Below are 18,890 nucleotides of genomic sequence, written 5' to 3' on the forward strand. Positions count from 1 at the left end.
CAGGAGCGCCTCCTAAGGAGGACGGCAGGAAGGGAAGGAAAACCATTCCCAGTCAGTGGTGCTAAGGTTTAGGGGGAGCGCACTGGCAGGAGTCCCAAATCCATGGTATGTAAGCTCACAGGTAGACTCACGCATGCAGGGGACTTCTGTTTGCCGTCAGGATTGAACATTCAGAGTACAGTCCTGTGGCGGTCCTGTCAAGTGACACTGGAAACGGGGAGCTTCTCTTGGAAATCCTCCACCTTCCACAGCCCGCAAAGGCTGTTAAACACAAGAGGCAAGCTGGTGGTGGGCTTGGGGTGAGGGCCCGGGGGGGCTCTGTGGCAACCCCGGGCTCCTACCCACTTCTGAACTAGCGCCCGGCAAGCGTTTACTGGATGGAAGAGAGAGAGGCCTGGGATGGGAGGCCAGAGCGGGGCAGGTGGGGGAGGAGGAAATGCCTGTTTTTCTCCAGGCCCCTCACGGCTGAGGAGCAAGAGTCCAGGCAAGGTCCCAAGACCCGGGACCCTCAATTCTCATCAGTAAAATGGGCTGTGAAAGAATGTGACTTTGCTTGCTTTATGGGGCCGCTTGGAAGATGGAAGGAGAGCACGCTTTGTAAAAAGAAAATCTTCCCCAAACACGGTTGACTATTCGGTACCAGATGGGGTTTCCAGCTTCCAACTTGAGGTTACGGGTAAAGAAAGCTTTTTTTTTTTTTTAACAAATAAAAACTTAAACTGCTCTGTAAGTAAGTGATTGAGATAGGACTGGCGAAGAAAACATTGTCTTCCGATCACATGGCTCCTCGATGGAGATGGTCCACGTGGCTGGGGCGAGGGGGATGGGAAAGAAGTGGGGAACAACAGAAAACAAAAATAAAGGGAAAGAAGTTGGCTGCTGACTGGGAGATGTGGCGTGCGTGGTGCCTCTGATGTCAGCGCAGACCTGGGCCTAAATCCGAGCTCTAGTGCTTATTTAATTGGGAAAATTTAGGCAACGTATTCGGCCTCGTTTATTTTCTATAAAATGGAAAGAGCAGTTGCGGTCTCGAGAGGCTGATGTAGGGACTGGAGATAAGGCCCCCACGGATGGCCCAGGGAAGGGTGCTGCCATCCCCAGCTGAAACGCTGACTGTCCGTTCTGGGAGGCTGCCGGAACCTTCCAGTGAGGCCCTGGTCCGCAGTCACGCTGTTCTGAGCAGCTGAGCCAACGGGCACGAGAACCGAAGGGACTGGCTCTTCTACTGAGAGAGAGGAGACGAAACACGAGACAGCTTTCTCTCCTAAAGGCAAGTCAAACTGCAGACCCAGCAAATAAATCCAGGCTTCTGAAATGACACACACCTTGCCAAGTGTACACTCGAGAGAATGCCACCCACCACTCTGCTCGCGGCAAGAGCTGCGTTCCCAGCCTGCAGGTGGAACGTTCTCTGCAAGTCATCTAAGGCTCGGTTCAGCGACTAGCTCAGGGAGATCTTCCTTCAAGCAAAAATCAAGACGGAACGAGTTGCAGGGGACATGAAAGCTCGGCCTCTTCTCCACATGGCCCGTTACTGCTCAGATCTCCCTCTGTGCCTCATCATCTCACTGCGGTGGAGGCCTGTGCCAGTCCAGGGTGGAGCGGGGAGGGGGTGGGCGATTAGAGAGCCCTGGCAGGGGAAGCAGAAACCTACCAGGATGCTCTCTGCCCAGTTTTTGTTGCCTTTTTTTTTTTAAGCAGGGATGCTTCTCAAGCACTTGTTCATGTGATTCTACTCTCTTCTAGAACCCTGCGTGACCTGATCATGAACTTGACGCTGCTGGACCCAGAGCTGGCCTTATCTGGAGAACGAGGAAGTATGCCGTCCCTTGTCCAGAGGCAGCCTTCCCCTCTTTATGCTTCATTCTTCTGCCAGAGTCTAACCTGACCATACTGGGGAGGATGTCTAGATTTATGCAATGGTAAGGCCTACAGGAGAAGCATTTATTTATATCCCAGAGAAAATAAATAAAGTTAAAAAAAAATAATCAGGAAGCTCCTTAATAAGGGGCTGCTCAATTATCACCCCCCCTCCCCCAAGGCTTTGGGAGTCCCTGGAGGGAGCAATTTTGCAAACCGGTGATGGGTCCTCCCCCGCCCACCCCCACACCCCCTCCAGACTCTGTGCCCGGAGCCAGGGTTCTCTGCCCTGCAGGATCCTTCAGGAAACGGAGGAAGCATGGACACAGCCCAGGCATTTGGTTAAGTATTTTAAAAAAGCTTTCCAATTCTGCTATTTTTTTTCTCCTCACATCCAATATTCTTGGTTGCTAAGTGGGAGGAAATGTGGGGAGGTGGGAGAGGTGTGGAGAACGGAGGGAAAATTGGCAACATGAAGGCTGATGGGTTTATTTTCTCATTCTGAACGGGGGTACGGGCAAGGGAATGCTCCAGGACGGAAGCAACCAGCCTGGGGAGGATCTCCTGTTAGCGGCGCTTGTGGCCAAGACTTCCCTAAATCCTGCTGCTTCGAGAGGCTGGGAGTGGGGGGCTTTTTGGGAACATAACATGGGCATTTTCTATTTCTGCTTACAGACTTAGAAAAGTGGAATTCTTTAAAAATTAAAATGATCTTTATTTTCAGAACATATCCGCAAAAGGGAAGAGGCCAGTTTCAGGATTATCTTTTCACCGAGAGAAAGAGGGAGCATGGGGCCATCACGTGCCATGGGCTGAGCTACGAAGGGAGTTCTTGGCTAATTCTCGAGACTCCAGCTTTGCAAGGGGCATGGGGCTGCCCGCTGGGCCTGGGGCCGGACAGCATGAGCTCCCTCCCTTCCCACTGCGCTGCTCACGAGGCCCAGCTGCGGTCACAACTCTGCCGAATGTTAGTTCACAAGGACCCATCCCCTAACACGGAGGGCCCTGATTTTTTTTTTTTTTTAAAGATTTTATTTATTTATCAGAGAGAGAGAGGGAGAGAGCAAGCACAGGCAGACAGAATGGCAGGCAGAGGCAGAGGGAGAAGCAGGCTCCCTGCTGAGCAAGGAGCCCGATGTGGGACTCGATCCCAGGACGCTGGGATCATGACCTGAGCCGAAGGCAGCTGCTTAACCAACTGAGCCACCCAGGCGTCCCTGATTTTGAGTATTTTAACGGCTGAAATAAAATCCCATGTGGAACCCCTCCTGCACTCAGCTGCTTCCCTAACGCCCATCCCACCTTTCTTCTCCCCGGGCCTGTGGCCTGCATAGCAAAGCCACTAGCCTGTTGCCTCCCCCTGGGGGCGGGGGGGCTGTAAGGGGCAAGTGACATCCTTAGTTAGTACACATTTACGACTTGAATATTTTTAGCCTCCCGACGTTTCAGAGCCTCCTGTGGGCTGTCCGTACATCTTGCTATGAGCTTAAAAAATGCACCAAGCATATGAGCTGTTGTCTGAATGCACTTGGATTATTAGGTCCCTTTTCGTTAAATGACTTCCTTCCAAGGGCAGGACACACTTAGTAATTTAAACAGATGCCAGGAAAAACTGCCCAAGACTTGCAAATGGGCACAACAGGTTAGTGGGTGTCTTTCAGTGGTGACTTGGGAGTTGACTAGGGGGCCTTTCCCCGATTAATCGGCTTCAGTCGGGGTGGGGGTATGCCCTTGACTGACTCCAACTGATTAAGGTCATTTTACTGTTCCGCAGGCAAATGAGACAAAATTGATTTCCACCCTATAAAAAGACAAACCCAAACCATATATTTCATTGTCCTGTAAGAATACTGTTTTTGCATTTCTTTGCAAATTCATTTCAGTAACTCTTTCTTTCTTTTTTTTTTTTAATATATATTTTATTTATTTATTTGACAGACAGAGATCACAAGTAGGCAGAGAGGCAGGCAGAGAGAGAGGGGGAAGCAGGCTCCCTGCTAAGCAGAGAGCCCAATGCGGGGCTCGATCCCAGGACTCTGGGATCATGACCTGAGCTGAAGGCAGAGGCTTTAACCCACTGAGCCACCCAGGTGCCCCTAGGAGATCTATCTTTCAAATTCTTCTCTGAATGAATCTTAACATTTTACCGTTAGCTAATGAGGTAAATAAAACCTCTGATACATGCTCTTTTTATATTTGTTTGTGTCAGGACATGGCCTGTTGTCTCTGCAGGTCTTTTAAATACTATTCTAAGACCCCCCTACATCTGAAGTATGTAATTGACTAGTCTATCCATAAATTACCAGAAAGATGCTAAGACTTGTCCATGAACTTAAATAAATGGATGGTTGAGAGAAATCAGGTGGAGATCAATGGGGCCTGGGGCCTCATGGGTCACGGTGGCAGCAAGAAGAAAAGCAAGCCCCAGTCTGGGGGCCTCATCAGCTCCTGGGAGAAAAGCCCCTGACAAATGGAGTATGTATGGCTCCACTGCGATTATCTGTTGCTCACGAGGACCTGGAGGTGCACAGCGGGGCAGGGGGCTTGCCTGCCTGCCAAGTGCCCATCTGAGACGGCTCTGGGAGGTGAGGACCCATGCAAAAACCACGCAAACCAGGCCCCGCTGGCCTCTTACCTGGGATTGGTTAGGTTGTAGCAGGATTTCCATATTTGTAACATGTGCTTACAAGTGAGGAGCGCCTCATCTGGGCCCCGGCAGAGAGACTCCAACTTCACTTTGGAAAACAGTAGTCTGTGATGGGGAGACAGAGGGAGAAAACAACACAGCTCAAGCCAGAGTCCCCGCCAGAACCACCCACATGGCCTGGCCTAGACCCGGAAGGGACGGCACTCAGTCTAGAATGCGGTGGGCAAAGGCTTGATCCGAGGGAAGTGGTGGTAGCAAGGGCCAAGGGTTCCAGAACTCCTAGCTTGATATGTGGCCTTGTGGATTGAAGGCAAATGCAGGTGCAGTCAACGTGATGATTTGAGATCAACTTAAAAGAATCAGAGTGGCTAATTTTATTGAGAATGCAGGGATTTTATTAAGAGCCTGCATTTTAAAACAAAACCAATTTATTTGTAAAACTTCGAAAATTCATTAAAACCAAATATTGATTTATTTACAGATTTACATGGAAGACATGAGTCAGTTGATATAAATGATCTACAAATCCCTTTCCACAAAGATCCTCATCATGTGAAGGTGAACAAGTCTTGTAAGCATCGAAAAGGCACATAAAGAAGGGGGCGTCTGGCTCAGGCTCTCCCCTCAGATCTTCCCAGCCCTGCTACTGAAGGACTAGGACTTCACCAGCTCAATCCACAATCACCAACTCTCTTTTCCCTATTTTTATTACCACCAGTGGCTCTACCCTCTGTCCAGATCTTCTGTGAGATAAGCTTAGACCGTTCTCTCTTTCTCGGCCCCTTGGTTATCCCATTCCCGAATTCTACTTCTGCCTTTCTGAAGACTTTAGCTCCCCTGGTCCCTGAGCTCATGAATACTACCCTTGTGAAGCCCCAGCATGAGCCCAGATACCTTCCTGGTGGTCTGCCTATTCCCCCGAGTTGCACAGCTCTAAGAAACCACCTTATGAAGATCTCTTAAAAATCAGTTTCAGTCCCAGCTCAAGAAACTACAGCGATTCCTTACTGTTTATAACAATAAGTCAAAATTCCTTACTGAGTCCTCGAAGGCCCCCTGCCCACCAGCCATGCCTATCTCACCAACTCATTCTGTGCCATGCGTCCCTTTGGACCCTGTACTCCTACGAGTATAACTGACTGGCCAAAAGCCAGGTTCTTTCCTAACTCTATGAATATACATGCTGTGTCCTCAGTTTTGATCTGTATGAACCTACCGTTTTCCTAAATTCTTCCTGAACTCTAAGCCCAGCTACAACCCTACCTCCTCAAATAATACCACGCTTACATCTCTGTCTACTCTACTCTCTATCACATTAGCTGGTGTTTGCTGTTAATGATAATACAGAGAAGAAAGAGAGGGGAGAAGCTCCTGCCTATTAAAGACCTCCTCTGTGCCACTTCATAACACAACCAAGGTGTGTAAGGACCCTTCTTGGTGGGTGGTATTTATCTCTCTCCCATAATAGAACACCACCCCCTCACTTCCACAGTGCCTAGGATTGTGCTGTAAGGCTGGGGGGGGGCCTAAGATCCACATTTGCTCATTGACTTTCTCTACAAACCACAGAAGACTAAGAAATGCATATCCAGTGATTTAAGTTAGACATAACAAGAGAATTCCTCAACCACGCATGATGTAATGGTCTCAATCGAAGGCATTTTGGAGGAAGTCTCTTTTTTCTCAGTGGGCGATGGAAAGAGGGTGGTCCTAATGCATCACCTCCCAAACTCTGGAATGGGTTCGTACCACCCACTCCCTCCAGATGGAACAGAGGACGCCCAAGGGGCTGCTGGTGGCTCTGGGAGGGCTCAGGGCTGCAGCCTCCTCGAGCCTGGGTCTGTGGACACCAGGGATGATGGCAACGGGCCAGGTGAGGGCAAGGATACACCCCTGAGCCACAAGCAGGTGGGCGTAAAGGCTGAGGCTAGACGTGAGACCAGGGCTTGCCTTCTGCTCAAGAACATTTCAAGAAGTCCAAGTTCTCTAAGGGGTTTCTTAGGAGCCAGGTGCCAGCTCCTGCTGATGTCTTCACCAGTCCAGAAAGTGGTAGGAGCCTTTTTGCATCACAATCTCCCACCAAACGTGGGTCAACTGGGAAATCTGTTGCAAAGGGAGGAGGAGCTGCCAAAGGGTCACTTTGCAGCATTTGGCAGAGAGTTTTTCAGAGACCCTCCTGCCAAGCAATTTTGGCCAAGGGAGATCCCACCTAGGACTGTGGTGATGTTCTCCAGGAGGCACAGCAAACTCTTCTGCCTTAGCCAAGCTTGGAATTCACTGGCCCCAGGGAGGGGGTGAGGTCATAGGGAAGGCTGCCCTACATGTGGTGGTGTGTGGCTCTAACTGCCCAATTGTCCTCTAACTGTACCCCAAGTACAAAATGCCAGAGCTTGTCTCTAAGCCTCAACTTGGGGGAACGGTTGCATGCAAGGCTTCTTGGTTGGAAAAAGAACTTCTAATTAACATGAAATAACAGCTTTCAAACACTTGACTCAGGATATGGAGTTGAAAAGGTGTGGGCTGAATTTCAGAGAACCAGACAGGAAGAACAATAGTAGAACTGCTGAGCACAAATGATGGGAAAGGCACCTGGAAGTGAAGCAGGAGGAACAGCATGACAGAGAGACTGGCAGAGAGAACGAGCTGGAAAACATGGGCAGGGGAGCAAAAGCAAAGCCTGGCAGCTGCTGTCAGGTGCCTCCCAGATGATGGGCAGAATGGGGAGCCCCGAGAGGCTGAACCCGGCTTTCTCTTGGATACACAAGTAAGAGCAGGAGACAGAGGCACCGCCTCTGGGACACTGCTCCTCCTCATCGCATCCTCAAACTTCAACGTGGCTATATGGGCAGAGACCGTCCTGAACACAGGACAAGCAATGCTTGTCATCATATTTGCTGAACCCTGTGCACACATTTCAAGACTGTTCGAAAACATCGGGCTGGGCATATGCCACATTAGCACAGAAATGAAGAGAACACAAACAGTGATTGGCACTGGTTTGCTGCAGTTATGTCCAAAGATATCAGAGATTCAACCTACTGAGGAAACCCAGAGGACAAAACTGAAGTCATGAAAAAGAGGGCGCCTCGGTGGCTTAGTCGGTGAAGCAACTGCCTTCGGCTCAAGTCCTGATCCCAGGGTCCTGGGATGAGACCCGCGTCAGATTCCCTGCTCTGTAGGGAGCCTGCTTCTCCCTCTCCCTCTGCCTCTCCCTGCCATTCCTGCCCTCTCTCAAATAAATAAATAAAATCTTAAAAAAGAAAAGAAAGAAGTCATGAAAAAGCCTGGGACAAACCAGCATCGTTGACATTCCTCCATGTGGAATGAGCAGGCGGAAGGGACTGCAGGCCGAAACAGTCCACGGGCCACAGCAGCCGAGTCCGACCATGAATTAAGTAAGGTGTTTCTCTCGGTAAGAAGTCATGTGCTGGGAAAGTGGTCTACTCCTACTCCCTATATCTGGCTCAAAGTTCATCAACCTAACTACAACAGTTTTCGTTCAGATGACTCACTGAAACTTACAGGAAATTAATGAAGACTAGAAGAAGCCTGCTGATGGATGAATCTGACTACGTTACCGATAGCCCAAATCTAGCATCTCACACAATGCTGTTCCTGATCTGGCTCCTGCCCAAATGCTCAGCCTCGGTCTGCTTACTGTCCATCGTGGACATCTCCCACTCTAGCCATGATCGGCTTCTTCCATGTCATTCTCCCTCATGACCCTGGGCCTTTGCACATGCTATTATTCTTTCTGTCTGGAATACCTTTTCCATCCATCTCTGTTTTTCAGGCATCTACTCATCTTCCAGGTCAAATAACTCCTTACCTCCATCCCCCCACCTCAGTAAAGCCAACCTTAGGTACTAGAAGCTCAAGCTCCCAAATGGAAATGCAATTCCAGAAAATATGAAAATAGAGACCTCTCAACCCTGGAATAATAAGGGACAAGCCAGGAAACTTCTGCTTTCAAGACAAGCAAATTAAGAACAACAGCTGCTGCCAGACACTTGAAATATTTAATTGCTGATTCTTACACCAACCCTACAGGTTAGATCTAGAGTAATTTGCCTGAGTTCACAATGCCATTCACTGGTAGACCAGAACTACGAACCCAGATCCGCTGAACAAGAAACAAGGAAGAGTGACTTAAAATATTCTAACTGCACTCCTGATGTTAACGAAAATAGACAGCATTTTCTAATCCATTGCCAAATACATAAGACCCTATGATAATGCGAAGACCTGAGTGACTGTGTGAATTTAAAGTAGGTATTAAAATATAGTCCCTTGCCCTCAAACAACTTAAGAGTCCAAGCAGAAGAAAAGACCTGGCCACAAACACGAGGCAGGATTCCCGGTTTAGGGACAGGTTATGGCCCTGGAACTCGAGCGCGGCCACGGGAAGACGGGGCTGCGCTTCTGGGGGACTGTCCCTAGGATACATCACGTGAACTTCTTCAAAATATGATCGCATTGGCCTGAGTTTTTTTGTGACTTGCCTCTCTCACCCCAAAGTTCAGTGCATGTAAAATTCTAGTCATTTGAAGGATTCAGTCAATCAAGGTTTTACTTTCATTAAACCCAAGGGAAATAATATTTTACCCTATTTTTGGAATTTCTTACGACTCCCAAGATACTTGTTGAAAGAACAGCTGCGTTCGGCTTGGTGTAGAATTTAGAAAGAAGATGCACTCCCCGGCGAAGCTCTGGGGTGTGTGGCATTGTGACTTGTCCTCAGGCACCTCAGGGAACATATCAAAGTGGCTTTTTATCAGGGCCTGGTTTGATATCTGATGATCTTCCTCAGGAAGACTTTCCTGACTCCCTGGGAACTGCCCCCAACGACTTGACCCTCACGTCCAGAGGAACAGCCTGGTTTAGTTTCATCCTGCTGACCCCTAGAGCCACTCTGTGAGCTCAATGTAGACCCTCACATCTTCCCACTCAGCTCAAGGTGCTGCATCTACCTCCCATAAGTCCTCCCCACAGGGCCCCTCCTACGTGCAACTGTGACAACCCCACTGTCTGACATCTTCTATGACCCCCAGCCTCGGGCAGAAAGCTATTTCCTTCCTCACCTCAATCTATAAAATGTCTTTTACAATCTGTTAAAATCTTGTATTTGTACCGTTGAGCACCTATATGTCAATGTACCTGAGAATGAATTCAAATCTGTTCACCCTTTTGTTGATCATTTTCTTATTTATTTATTTATTTTTAAAGCTTTTAAAATTTGAGACAGAGATACAGAGAGAGAGAGAGAGCGAGCATGAGCCAGGGGAGAGGGAGAGGCAGACTTCCCTCTGAACTGAGAGCCTGAAACGGGGCTTGATCCCAGGACCCTGGGATCATGACCTGAGCTGAAGGCAGATGTTTAAACGACTGAACCACCTAGGCGCCCCTTGTCAATCATTTTAAAAGTGCCTATTATGCCCTTGAGGCAACAAAGGGAATCAGACATGGTATCTTCCCTTATGGTCGAGTGTTCTGTACACATGATACGTGATGAACGGATATATGGACAAAATTCTACAGCAGCACAAAAGGAGACTCTGCCTGGGGGTCATGGAAGACCGCAGAGAAGAAGTGGGACCCTCACGGGGTGGGGGGTGCTGGGGAGGGGTCTTTCAGGCGGGCAGATGGACAACATCTCCAGCATCGTCAAGGAGGTGTGAGCAACCACGATATGCCCGGGAGTGGTGTCTGCGATCTGGGACAGAAGACTGGGGCCTGAGATAATGGTAGAAGGGCCAGCCTGCCTGCCTTCCCATCCCTCCCTCCCTCTGTCCATTCCTTCCTTCCTTTTATTTGTTCTTTTTTTGCCAGAGAGGGAGGTGGGGAGAGGCAGAGGGAGAGGAAGAAAGAGGGCATTTTAAGCAGGCTCCACGCTCGACACCGAGCTCAATCTCATAATCCTGAGATCATGACCTGAGCCAAAATCAAGAGTCAGAGGCTTAGCCCACAGAGTCACCCAGGGGCCCTAAGGGTAGATATTTCTAAATGCTAAAATTTAATATGCCTTACAAAGCTTTCTGGTGAAGAACTCTCGATGACAATAAGTGAGAAAAGTTTAGAGAAATACTAAATTAATGATTCCCTCCGACCTTATCTGGCAACATAAAAAAAAAAAAGTGCTCATTAAGTGCATCAAGGAGGAAACATGCATATTAATACACAAACCCCACACTAATTAGCCGATCTGTAAATGCTGTCTTCAAGGCAGCTGATTCAGAATGAAAATCACGGGAACCTTGAACATTTGGTATTTTGTGCTGGCCTGGGTTGGAATGCTCTTGGGCTCAGCCTGCTCTTTGTTTATCTGCTGAATGTAGGCAGGGACGCAAAACAGCTGTGAAGAAAAGCACGTGGTGTCTGCCCAAGTGAGGCCACAGCCATGGGGACCGTGAATGCCATCCCCATCTCTCCCTTCCAGGGAGCCTGACCTGGGAGCTGAGGAGGGTCACCTGAAAGAAAGCGCAACTCAGTCACCAGGTGAAAGAAACAGGTCGGGCAGAGGGGGCTGGTGTGGGGGGCACAGGTTTGTTGAAATGGAATTTTAAATTGAGAAGATGGTTGGCAGCCATAGATCAGAACGGCAGAAGAAATCAAAAGAGATGTGCCAAAAGCATGTGGTGACGAAGGGCAGATAGATGGAAATTTGAAGCCAGATGAGTCAGCTGGGAACAAAGTCTGAAAGGACCCAGAAGCAAGCAGCCCTTCGCTGGTCAGGCAGGGGAAATGTGGCCAAACAGATTGAACCAACCCCTTAGAGCGGAACGAGGGGTTTTTTCCAGGTTTCATTGTGGGTCTCAAGAAGGAAATCTAACTCAATGTCATTGTCACCAACATTCCTGATGGCCTACTGCGTGCTGGTCTCCGAGCCTCTCCTGGCTGGGGGTCAAAACAATCCAATCCCAGATGGTGGTGTTCCTGGCGAAAAAGCAGCCTCTGATTCTGGGCTGAGTCACTGTTGCTGAAAAGGCATACTGTGCCTGGCTGGGGAGTCCTTGGGGCTGACACAGTTCAGCAGAGTCCCCTCCACCACAAGATTGGACGATGATGCTGCCGGCCCCAGAGCTGCAGCCTCAAACCGTCCTGAGGGTCCTCTGACAGTGGCCGGAAGCAATGGGCAGTAAGGAACCGGTTCACGGCACCGCTCCCACTCGACATCAAATACTGCTCAGGGACTCGCTAATGGGCAACGTTCAGTAAACATCACCTGCATGAATGGTCCATCTATCAAATGTGATGCAGGAAACAGACAATTTCGTTGACCACTTGGCTTACTTCATTGCTGCACTGACGCACTGTACATTGGTTCATTAGGGAAAAAATATATAGATTTTTCTATATATCCAAAGCTGGACAAGGTCTTGAGCGGTCCCTATAATGCCTCACTACTCAGGAGTGTAGTCTGGGGCTGGCAGCCTCAGTGAGCCCCCGGTGCAAAGCCCCCTGATACAGTGAGCCAGAATCTTCATGTAACACGACTCCCATGTGATCTGTGTGCAAATTTAAGTTCAGGAACCCCCACTCTGGTTCATAACTCTCCATCCTAACCTTCAATGTGCTGATTTTTTAGAAGACCTCCAAAGGAAAGCGTTCCCATAACTGCCCCTCCCCTTAAGAAATTCTACCTGTATTTATTTTACTCCAGTAAGAACTCTGGGAGTATTTTATGCTTAAATTCAGTGGGAATCCTGATCAACCACCTTCATTAAGCCCACAAATGGAGGGGGCCTCTACCCTTGATCTTGAACGGAATGCTTCCATTTCTGCTGGAGGGATTTCCGGGATGGCTTTCTGATGGCTGCCCTAGAACCCGGTCCAGGTCCTCCCTGAGACTGCCCCCAGCGAGGGTCAGTGTGCCAACCCAGGGGGCACATCCACACGGTCACCCACATACAGGGTACCCTGAGTCTTCAGAGCCCTGAGCGGTCATCCACAGCTATTGGGAGTCCTCTTTGGGGACAGAAAACTCCAATGTCTTCCACAATCAGGCAAGTAAACAGGAGCCAAGCTCAAGATGTTCGGGAGCATTTGGAGTCGTGCCCGCCTACCCAAGAGGTAATCAAATCCAAACATTTTAAAAATGTGCGCTGACCTAACAGGACTCGGCAAGCCAATGTCAACGCACAGGCAGCCAGACAGAAACCCCCCAGTTTACAAGCTTTTCAGGAGTCAAATCTGAGTACCTGGTTGTCTTTGTAAAACCCTAAAGCCCACGCAGACTCCCTGCCGGTTTGCCAACACAAGCACCAAAGGGGGTTTTGACGAGTGCAGCTCTTCTCTAGGGTTAAAAGCCTGTCTAGGAACTGACCCCGTGGCTTACCCACAAACTTCTGTCTGGGAGTTTTTAAACCACTGAGGAAGTTCTAAAAATTCTGACCACTTTTAAGATCTCGAGTTGCTCAAGGAGATGCTGCCTAACGTGCGCCGGCCCATCTGGGCGGTTATTCGGCATGTCCCTACATTGGCCTCGCTGTCACCCTGAGTGTCATCTCAGGCCAGGCTTCCAGGTCTGCTGGGTCCTGGAGATGAACCCCACACATATTTAACAAACTCAGGTATCCGGAGCAGGAGCCGTGTTCTCCAGAACTCTGCAGCCCCTCGTCCCCGATGGGCGGGTGCTGCGGCGGACAGACCCCCATCTGCGAGGACTCGGCTGTGCCTCTCCGGTATCCTAACCCGGCGTCCTCTTCATGACAGGCAGGAGCTCCTGTTAGATCCCCTATCAGTTACATTTCGCTTCCCATTTCAGTCAAAGTGTCAACAATCTGGAATACGCCCCCTTCCTTCTAGCGGTATTTTTAGAACAAACAAACAACTGACATATTTAGCTAAAATAAATCACCTCAAGAAACCCGGGATTGGCTCATTTTTTGCTCCCGGATCGGCTATGAATCTCAACTTGGACCAGTGACTGAACTAGCACCCAAGCTGGAAATGACACGGACGGGGTGAATGAAAACGCCCCTGGAATCACATTGCCCGTGTCTCAAGGACCTCCCTCAGTGTCCACGTTTGGCACTTTTGTTGAAGAGAGTCCTTTCACGCGGTGCCACCCACAAAGCAGCCAAGCGTGGACGTGGGCGGTCAGAACTGCTTCTGGAGCACTGTCTCCTTGGGGGGGTGGGGCCCAGGATGCCCTGCCCTCTGCTTTGCTAAGGAAGCTGGTCAGCAAGTGCCCTTGGCCCCGGAGCCATCTAGTAAGCAAACATGTGATCAGGAAATATCTGAATGTAAGTCTTCCCATCAAATGATCTGGCTTGACAAACAAAAACCAGTTTATTCTCTCTGAACCACAAAGCCCATGGTCATTTCCAAAATGGGGGAGGCAGTGAGCCTGAAGTAACACTACTGACCGGTACTCCCCAAAGGCCAGACCTTGGGAGCGCTTCCCTGTCTTTAGTTCTGACTCAGTTCCCATGGCCCCGATTTCCCCATAGTCTCAGGTCTGAGGATGGGGGCTCAAGTGAAGAAAGGAGACATGTGGGCCTATTTTAGTGGGTGATGGCAGAGCCCAAAAGAATGGGGATCCTCCAAGGGGAAGAGCCCAGAGCCCGATGTGACGAAGGCAGAGGGATCCATCAGGCTCTGTAGGATCGAAATGGCACCCTCCACTCAAAGTCAGGATGGGAGCCAGAAAGGAGGAAACCAGGCAGCGTGTCGGCAAACTGAACCAGCTCTCTGGGAGCACAGGTAGACGATGCTCTCTCTGGGATCTGGAGTCCTTCCACCAGGGAACTGCCGCTGTGAATCCCAGCCTGTTGCACATTCCCCACATTCTGACTTTACGTCCTGCATGTTCTCATTGACTATGCCATGAAGGGCTGGATTTAGTTTTATTTGGCTTTGTTTCAGCAGCACGAAGGAGACCAGAAGCAGGACCCATGTCCCTGGTGGCTGGCGCTTTCATGGGGGGCCCTGCTCTCCAGGGGTAATGGCCACGGTGGCAATCTTTCTTTGCTCTGAGGCCCTCGGTACCTTCCAGAATAATTCCTCACGTGTCACTGTGAGTGGCACGAAGGCGGGGATGCCGCTTTCCTCGGCCTCAGCAGAAAGTGGGGGCTCTCTGACCTTTAACTAGGGAGGTATTCAAAGGACAGTGAATCAGATCATCTGTAGGTGGGGTTATTGATCCCGACCAGCTGTTTTTTGTTCAGGACTCCCAGAAGAGTACTCCTGGGATAAATGTGGAGATTGTCTTCTGTATCTTCTTTCCTCTCAGGTGTTTTTTGCTTTGTTTTTAAACAAATAGTAAATACTAAACTTTCATGACCTTAAAATGCAAAAAGACCATTATGAATGCACTGACATTCAATTGTATATCTGGACTGTTGGATGTGTTTTGCAGTTGGCTGGGTGCTTTTACTATGCCCCACATGCAGTAAGCAGAACTCATTATTTTATATAGCAAACTTGGCAGATTAAGACCAAAATGGACCGTAGAAGAAACACAGGTAGTCACATGCTTAGGTATGAACTAAGGCTCCCAGATGACTTCGCAGGGTCTTCAGTCTCAACCACCTATTGCACAAACATGTATTCATGCTTGCAGCTTGCCGACCACGGGCCTAGGTGCTAGGGACCCAGATGTTTCAGGAAACACTTTGCATGAATCCTGAAGATGATACTCCATACTCAGAGTGGCTGAATGAGATACTCAGAAGAGCTTGAGATCTTGTAAAGGAAAGCACCAAAATAAATAAACCTTCTGCATGCCACCGTTGGGGATAGATGTCTTTGGTGTGGTTGTCCTACCCTGGCCTGTCCCAGCTGCCAGGCCTCCTGAGGAGCTCTCTCCCGTGGCTGATGAGAGGTTGGCAAGTCCTGCTTTTCTCTCCCGCCTATCCTGAAATAACCAAGAAGAGGGGAACTCTCTGGAAGGGAAGCAGGACACTCCCATGAGGACTTCAGACTGGCCGCATGCATGTGGACTTGGGGAGCAGAGCTTGGGCTGGCACAGCTGCCAAACTGCCAACCTGGGGACAAGGCCATCCCTCTCCCTGGAGAAGGGAGGGTCTTTACATAAGCAATTGGGCTTCAAATACATTTCTTTTTCATTTCCTCTTTTCCAGTTCTTCTTCTATCCTTGCCTCAAAAACCCAGTTTTTCAGTTTCTAAGCCATTTTTCATTGCCTTTTTGGTATTCTGCCTCTCTTAACAAGCGTCGACATTCACTGAGGGCAAGGACCCAAGGACCCTGGCCAGAGACCCAGGACCTCACAGAAAGATTATCTAAACAGGCTGGCACAGTGGGAGGCTGCTTCCCTGCTCTAGCCAGCCCCTCCCAGAAGAGCGCTGGCTTCATGACCCAGAGCAAGAGACTCCCGGAGCAGACAGGCCCCCAGGCACCTCATCTCAACCTCCCAAGAACACTGGAAACCCTCCCATCACTAAACATGTCGAAAGGGAGAGGTTGGAAAGATGATTTTTTTTTTAAACTGTAGTAAAATATACATGACATAAAATTTCTCATTTTAACGTGTCTAGTTCAGTGGCATTAAGTACTTCCACATTGCTGAGCCACCACCACCACCACCCATTTCCAGAATATTCTTCCCCTTGCAAAACTGAGATGCTCCAAAGCCATTAAATGATAACTCCCCATTCTCCGCTTCCCTGAGCCCCTGGCAACCCTGCTCTACTTTCTGTCTGTGGGATTCTGACTGCTCTAGGAATCTCCTATAAGAGTAACCACACAGAATTTGTCTTTTTGTGACTAGCTTCTTTCACTTAGCTTGATGTCCTCCAGGTTCATCCATGTGGTAGCTTGGGTCAGAATCCCCTTCCTGCTTAAGGCGGAATGATGTGTCACTGTATGTATGTATCACATTTTGTGTATCCATTCCTTCATCAACGGGCACGTGGGGTGCTTCTACCTTCTTAGCTGTTGTGAATAATGCCACTGTGAACACGGGTGTGTGGTATCTATTTGAGTTCCTGCTTTTAATTCTTTTGAGTACTTACCCAGATGTGGAATTGCTGGGTCACATGGTAATTCTATTTTTAATTTTTTGAGGAACTGTCATACTATTTTCCACAGTGGCTGCACCATTTTACATTCTCACCAGCAGAACACAAAGGTTCCAGTTTCTCCACAACCTTGTCAACACTTGCAACTTTCTGTCATGTGTGTGTGCCTGTGTGTGTGTATAACAGCCATCCTAAGGGGTATAAAATGGTATCTCACTGTTTGATTTGCATTTTCCCAATGACTAATGATGCTAAGAATATTTTCTTGTGCTTATTTTTTTAAAGATTTTATTTATTTATTTGACAAGATCACAAGTAGGCACAGAGGCAGGCAGAAAGGGAGAGAGGAGGAAACAGGTTCCCCAGCGAGCAGAGAGCCCGATTCGGGGCTCGATCCCAGGACCCTGGGATCATGACCTGAGCTGAAGGCAGAGGCTTTAACCCACTGAGCCACCCAGGCGCCCCTCATGTGCTTATTGGCCAGCTGAATATCTACTTTGGAGAGATGTCTACTTTGGAGAAAAGTTACTTTGCCCATTTTTTGTTTGGGTTGTTTTTTTGTTGTGGCAAATTGACTTTAAATGAGCTAGTGTACCACTGAACTTGCTCCACCTTGATCCACGGTGTTTTTGAGGGGCTCCCCACTCTCCTTTGCCCAAAGATCCCCTTCTCCAACTTGTATTTGAAAGGCAGGCATCCCTCGGTCGGTCACCTTGCACTCATCCTTCCCAGACATCCTTCAGGTACCCACGGATTACTTCTCTTGAGTTAATGAGAACAACTTTTCTTTGTGGCCCAACTTTCTACCAAGTGCAGATTTAATGGGCATGTTCTTCACTGCATCATTCAGCTCAGGCACAACGATAGCCCACAGCACCAGGCCTCTCAGTAAGCACTACATCAAAACATGACTCGGTATCACATTTCTACTTAAATTGAATGCAAGTAGGACAGAGTGAGAAAGAGGCAGTCTTACTTGCCAAGTAATGATTTTTTTTTAAAAAACGAGATACATGCTCCACTTGAGTAAAGAACGATCCTAACCATGTTTTCCAGTTTATTGCTAAGATTGACAGGGGAGACAGAAGAAAAATCCTGTTCGTGTGGATTGCCAGTTCTAAGAAAGCATGAACTGTCTTTCTCTTATTTGTGGCAGCATTCCCGATATTCGGCATGGCATGTGGAATGCGGTAGCAACTCCGAGCTTCAGAAGTGGTGGTCAAGAGCACAGATGTTGAGGCCACTCAGATTCAAATCATGACTCCATCACTGACCAGGTGGGTAATTTTGGACAAATTAGTTTACCATTCTGTGCCTTGATTTTCTTGTCTGTAGGTATGATCATATCATCTACTGTGGTTCTCATGACGATTAAATTAGTTTAAAATCTGTTACTTGCTGGGGCACCTGGGTGGCTTAGTCGGTTAAGCATTCTCTCTCTCTCTCTTTTTTTTTTTTTTTTAAGATTTTTATTTATTTATTTGACACAGAGAGAGAGATTACCAGTAGGCAGAGAGGCAGGCAGAGAGTGCGGGAAGCAGGCTCCCTGCAGAGCAGAGAGCCTCACCCGATGCAGGGCTCGATCCCAGGACCCCGAGATCGTGACCCGGGCTGAAGGCAGAGGCCTAACCCACTGAGCCACCCAGGCACCCCAAGCATCTGACTCTTGATCTATCTCAGTTCAGGTTTTGATCTCAGAGTTGTGAGTTCAAGCCTCGAATTGGGGCCAGCGTGGAACCCACTTAAAAAAAATGTGTTAAGTGCTGCTAAGAGTTGTCTATACCAAGGTGATATATAGAGGCTACTGGTTATCACCGCTAAATGAGTGAATGAATAAATGTTACATATGTTCGCTTCTTTCCATAGTTAGTTCCTGTTGGCATGAAAAGAACTGTGATCACGTGACAGGATCTGCGTGACAAGATCTGCTCTCCAGGTGCAAGAGTAGAAAATCATACACAGTAGTGTTTAGAGGAACTGGTGGTCTTCCAGCCAGGTGACTGAGGACTTGTTTTAGTATCTCCTCATGTATCAAAGTTATGGGTCAGAAAACATACTTAAAAGAGTCATCAAAACACCTCAGTGGTGCCACTTGGATTTGTATCCTTGAACGTTCCAAAATACTTTCTTGTGATTCATGTCACATTTAACGGTTTAAATCAGAAAGATTAAAATTCAAATCAATTAATAATCTGTAATTAGCAAAGTTGAGTAACCATGATTTGTCTCAGGGCAAGAGACTAAATCCGGCAGCACCTGTACTTCACGGCCACTGTGAGGCTTGCTGAATCAGAATAAAACCTTCCAGTCACACTACGGTTCTCAGATGCCACTGTATGTACGATACTATCTGATATATTTTCCCAAGACAAAAAACAACAAATTATCAGCTCTCATCCCA

General features: G+C 48.5%; 1 protein-coding gene across 2 annotated transcripts in view; it reads right to left on the bottom strand.

The window, feature by feature from the left end:
* TTC7B (tetratricopeptide repeat domain 7B) overlaps positions 1-18,890 on the bottom strand; it is a 247,564-nt gene that overhangs the window by 61,408 nt on the left and 167,266 nt on the right. For both annotated transcript variants that reach the window (XM_044230241.1, XM_044230240.1), the window contains exon 16: positions 4,496-4,612. In XM_044230241.1, coding sequence (XP_044086176.1) covers positions 4,496-4,612 — 117 coding nt within the window. The remainder of the gene's footprint in view (positions 1-4,495; positions 4,613-18,890) is intronic.

The sequence above is a fragment of the Neovison vison genome, chromosome 13 (genome assembly GCF_020171115.1).
Source record: "Neovison vison isolate M4711 chromosome 13, ASM_NN_V1, whole genome shotgun sequence".
NCBI classification, from domain to species: Eukaryota; Metazoa; Chordata; class Mammalia; order Carnivora; family Mustelidae; genus Neogale; species Neogale vison.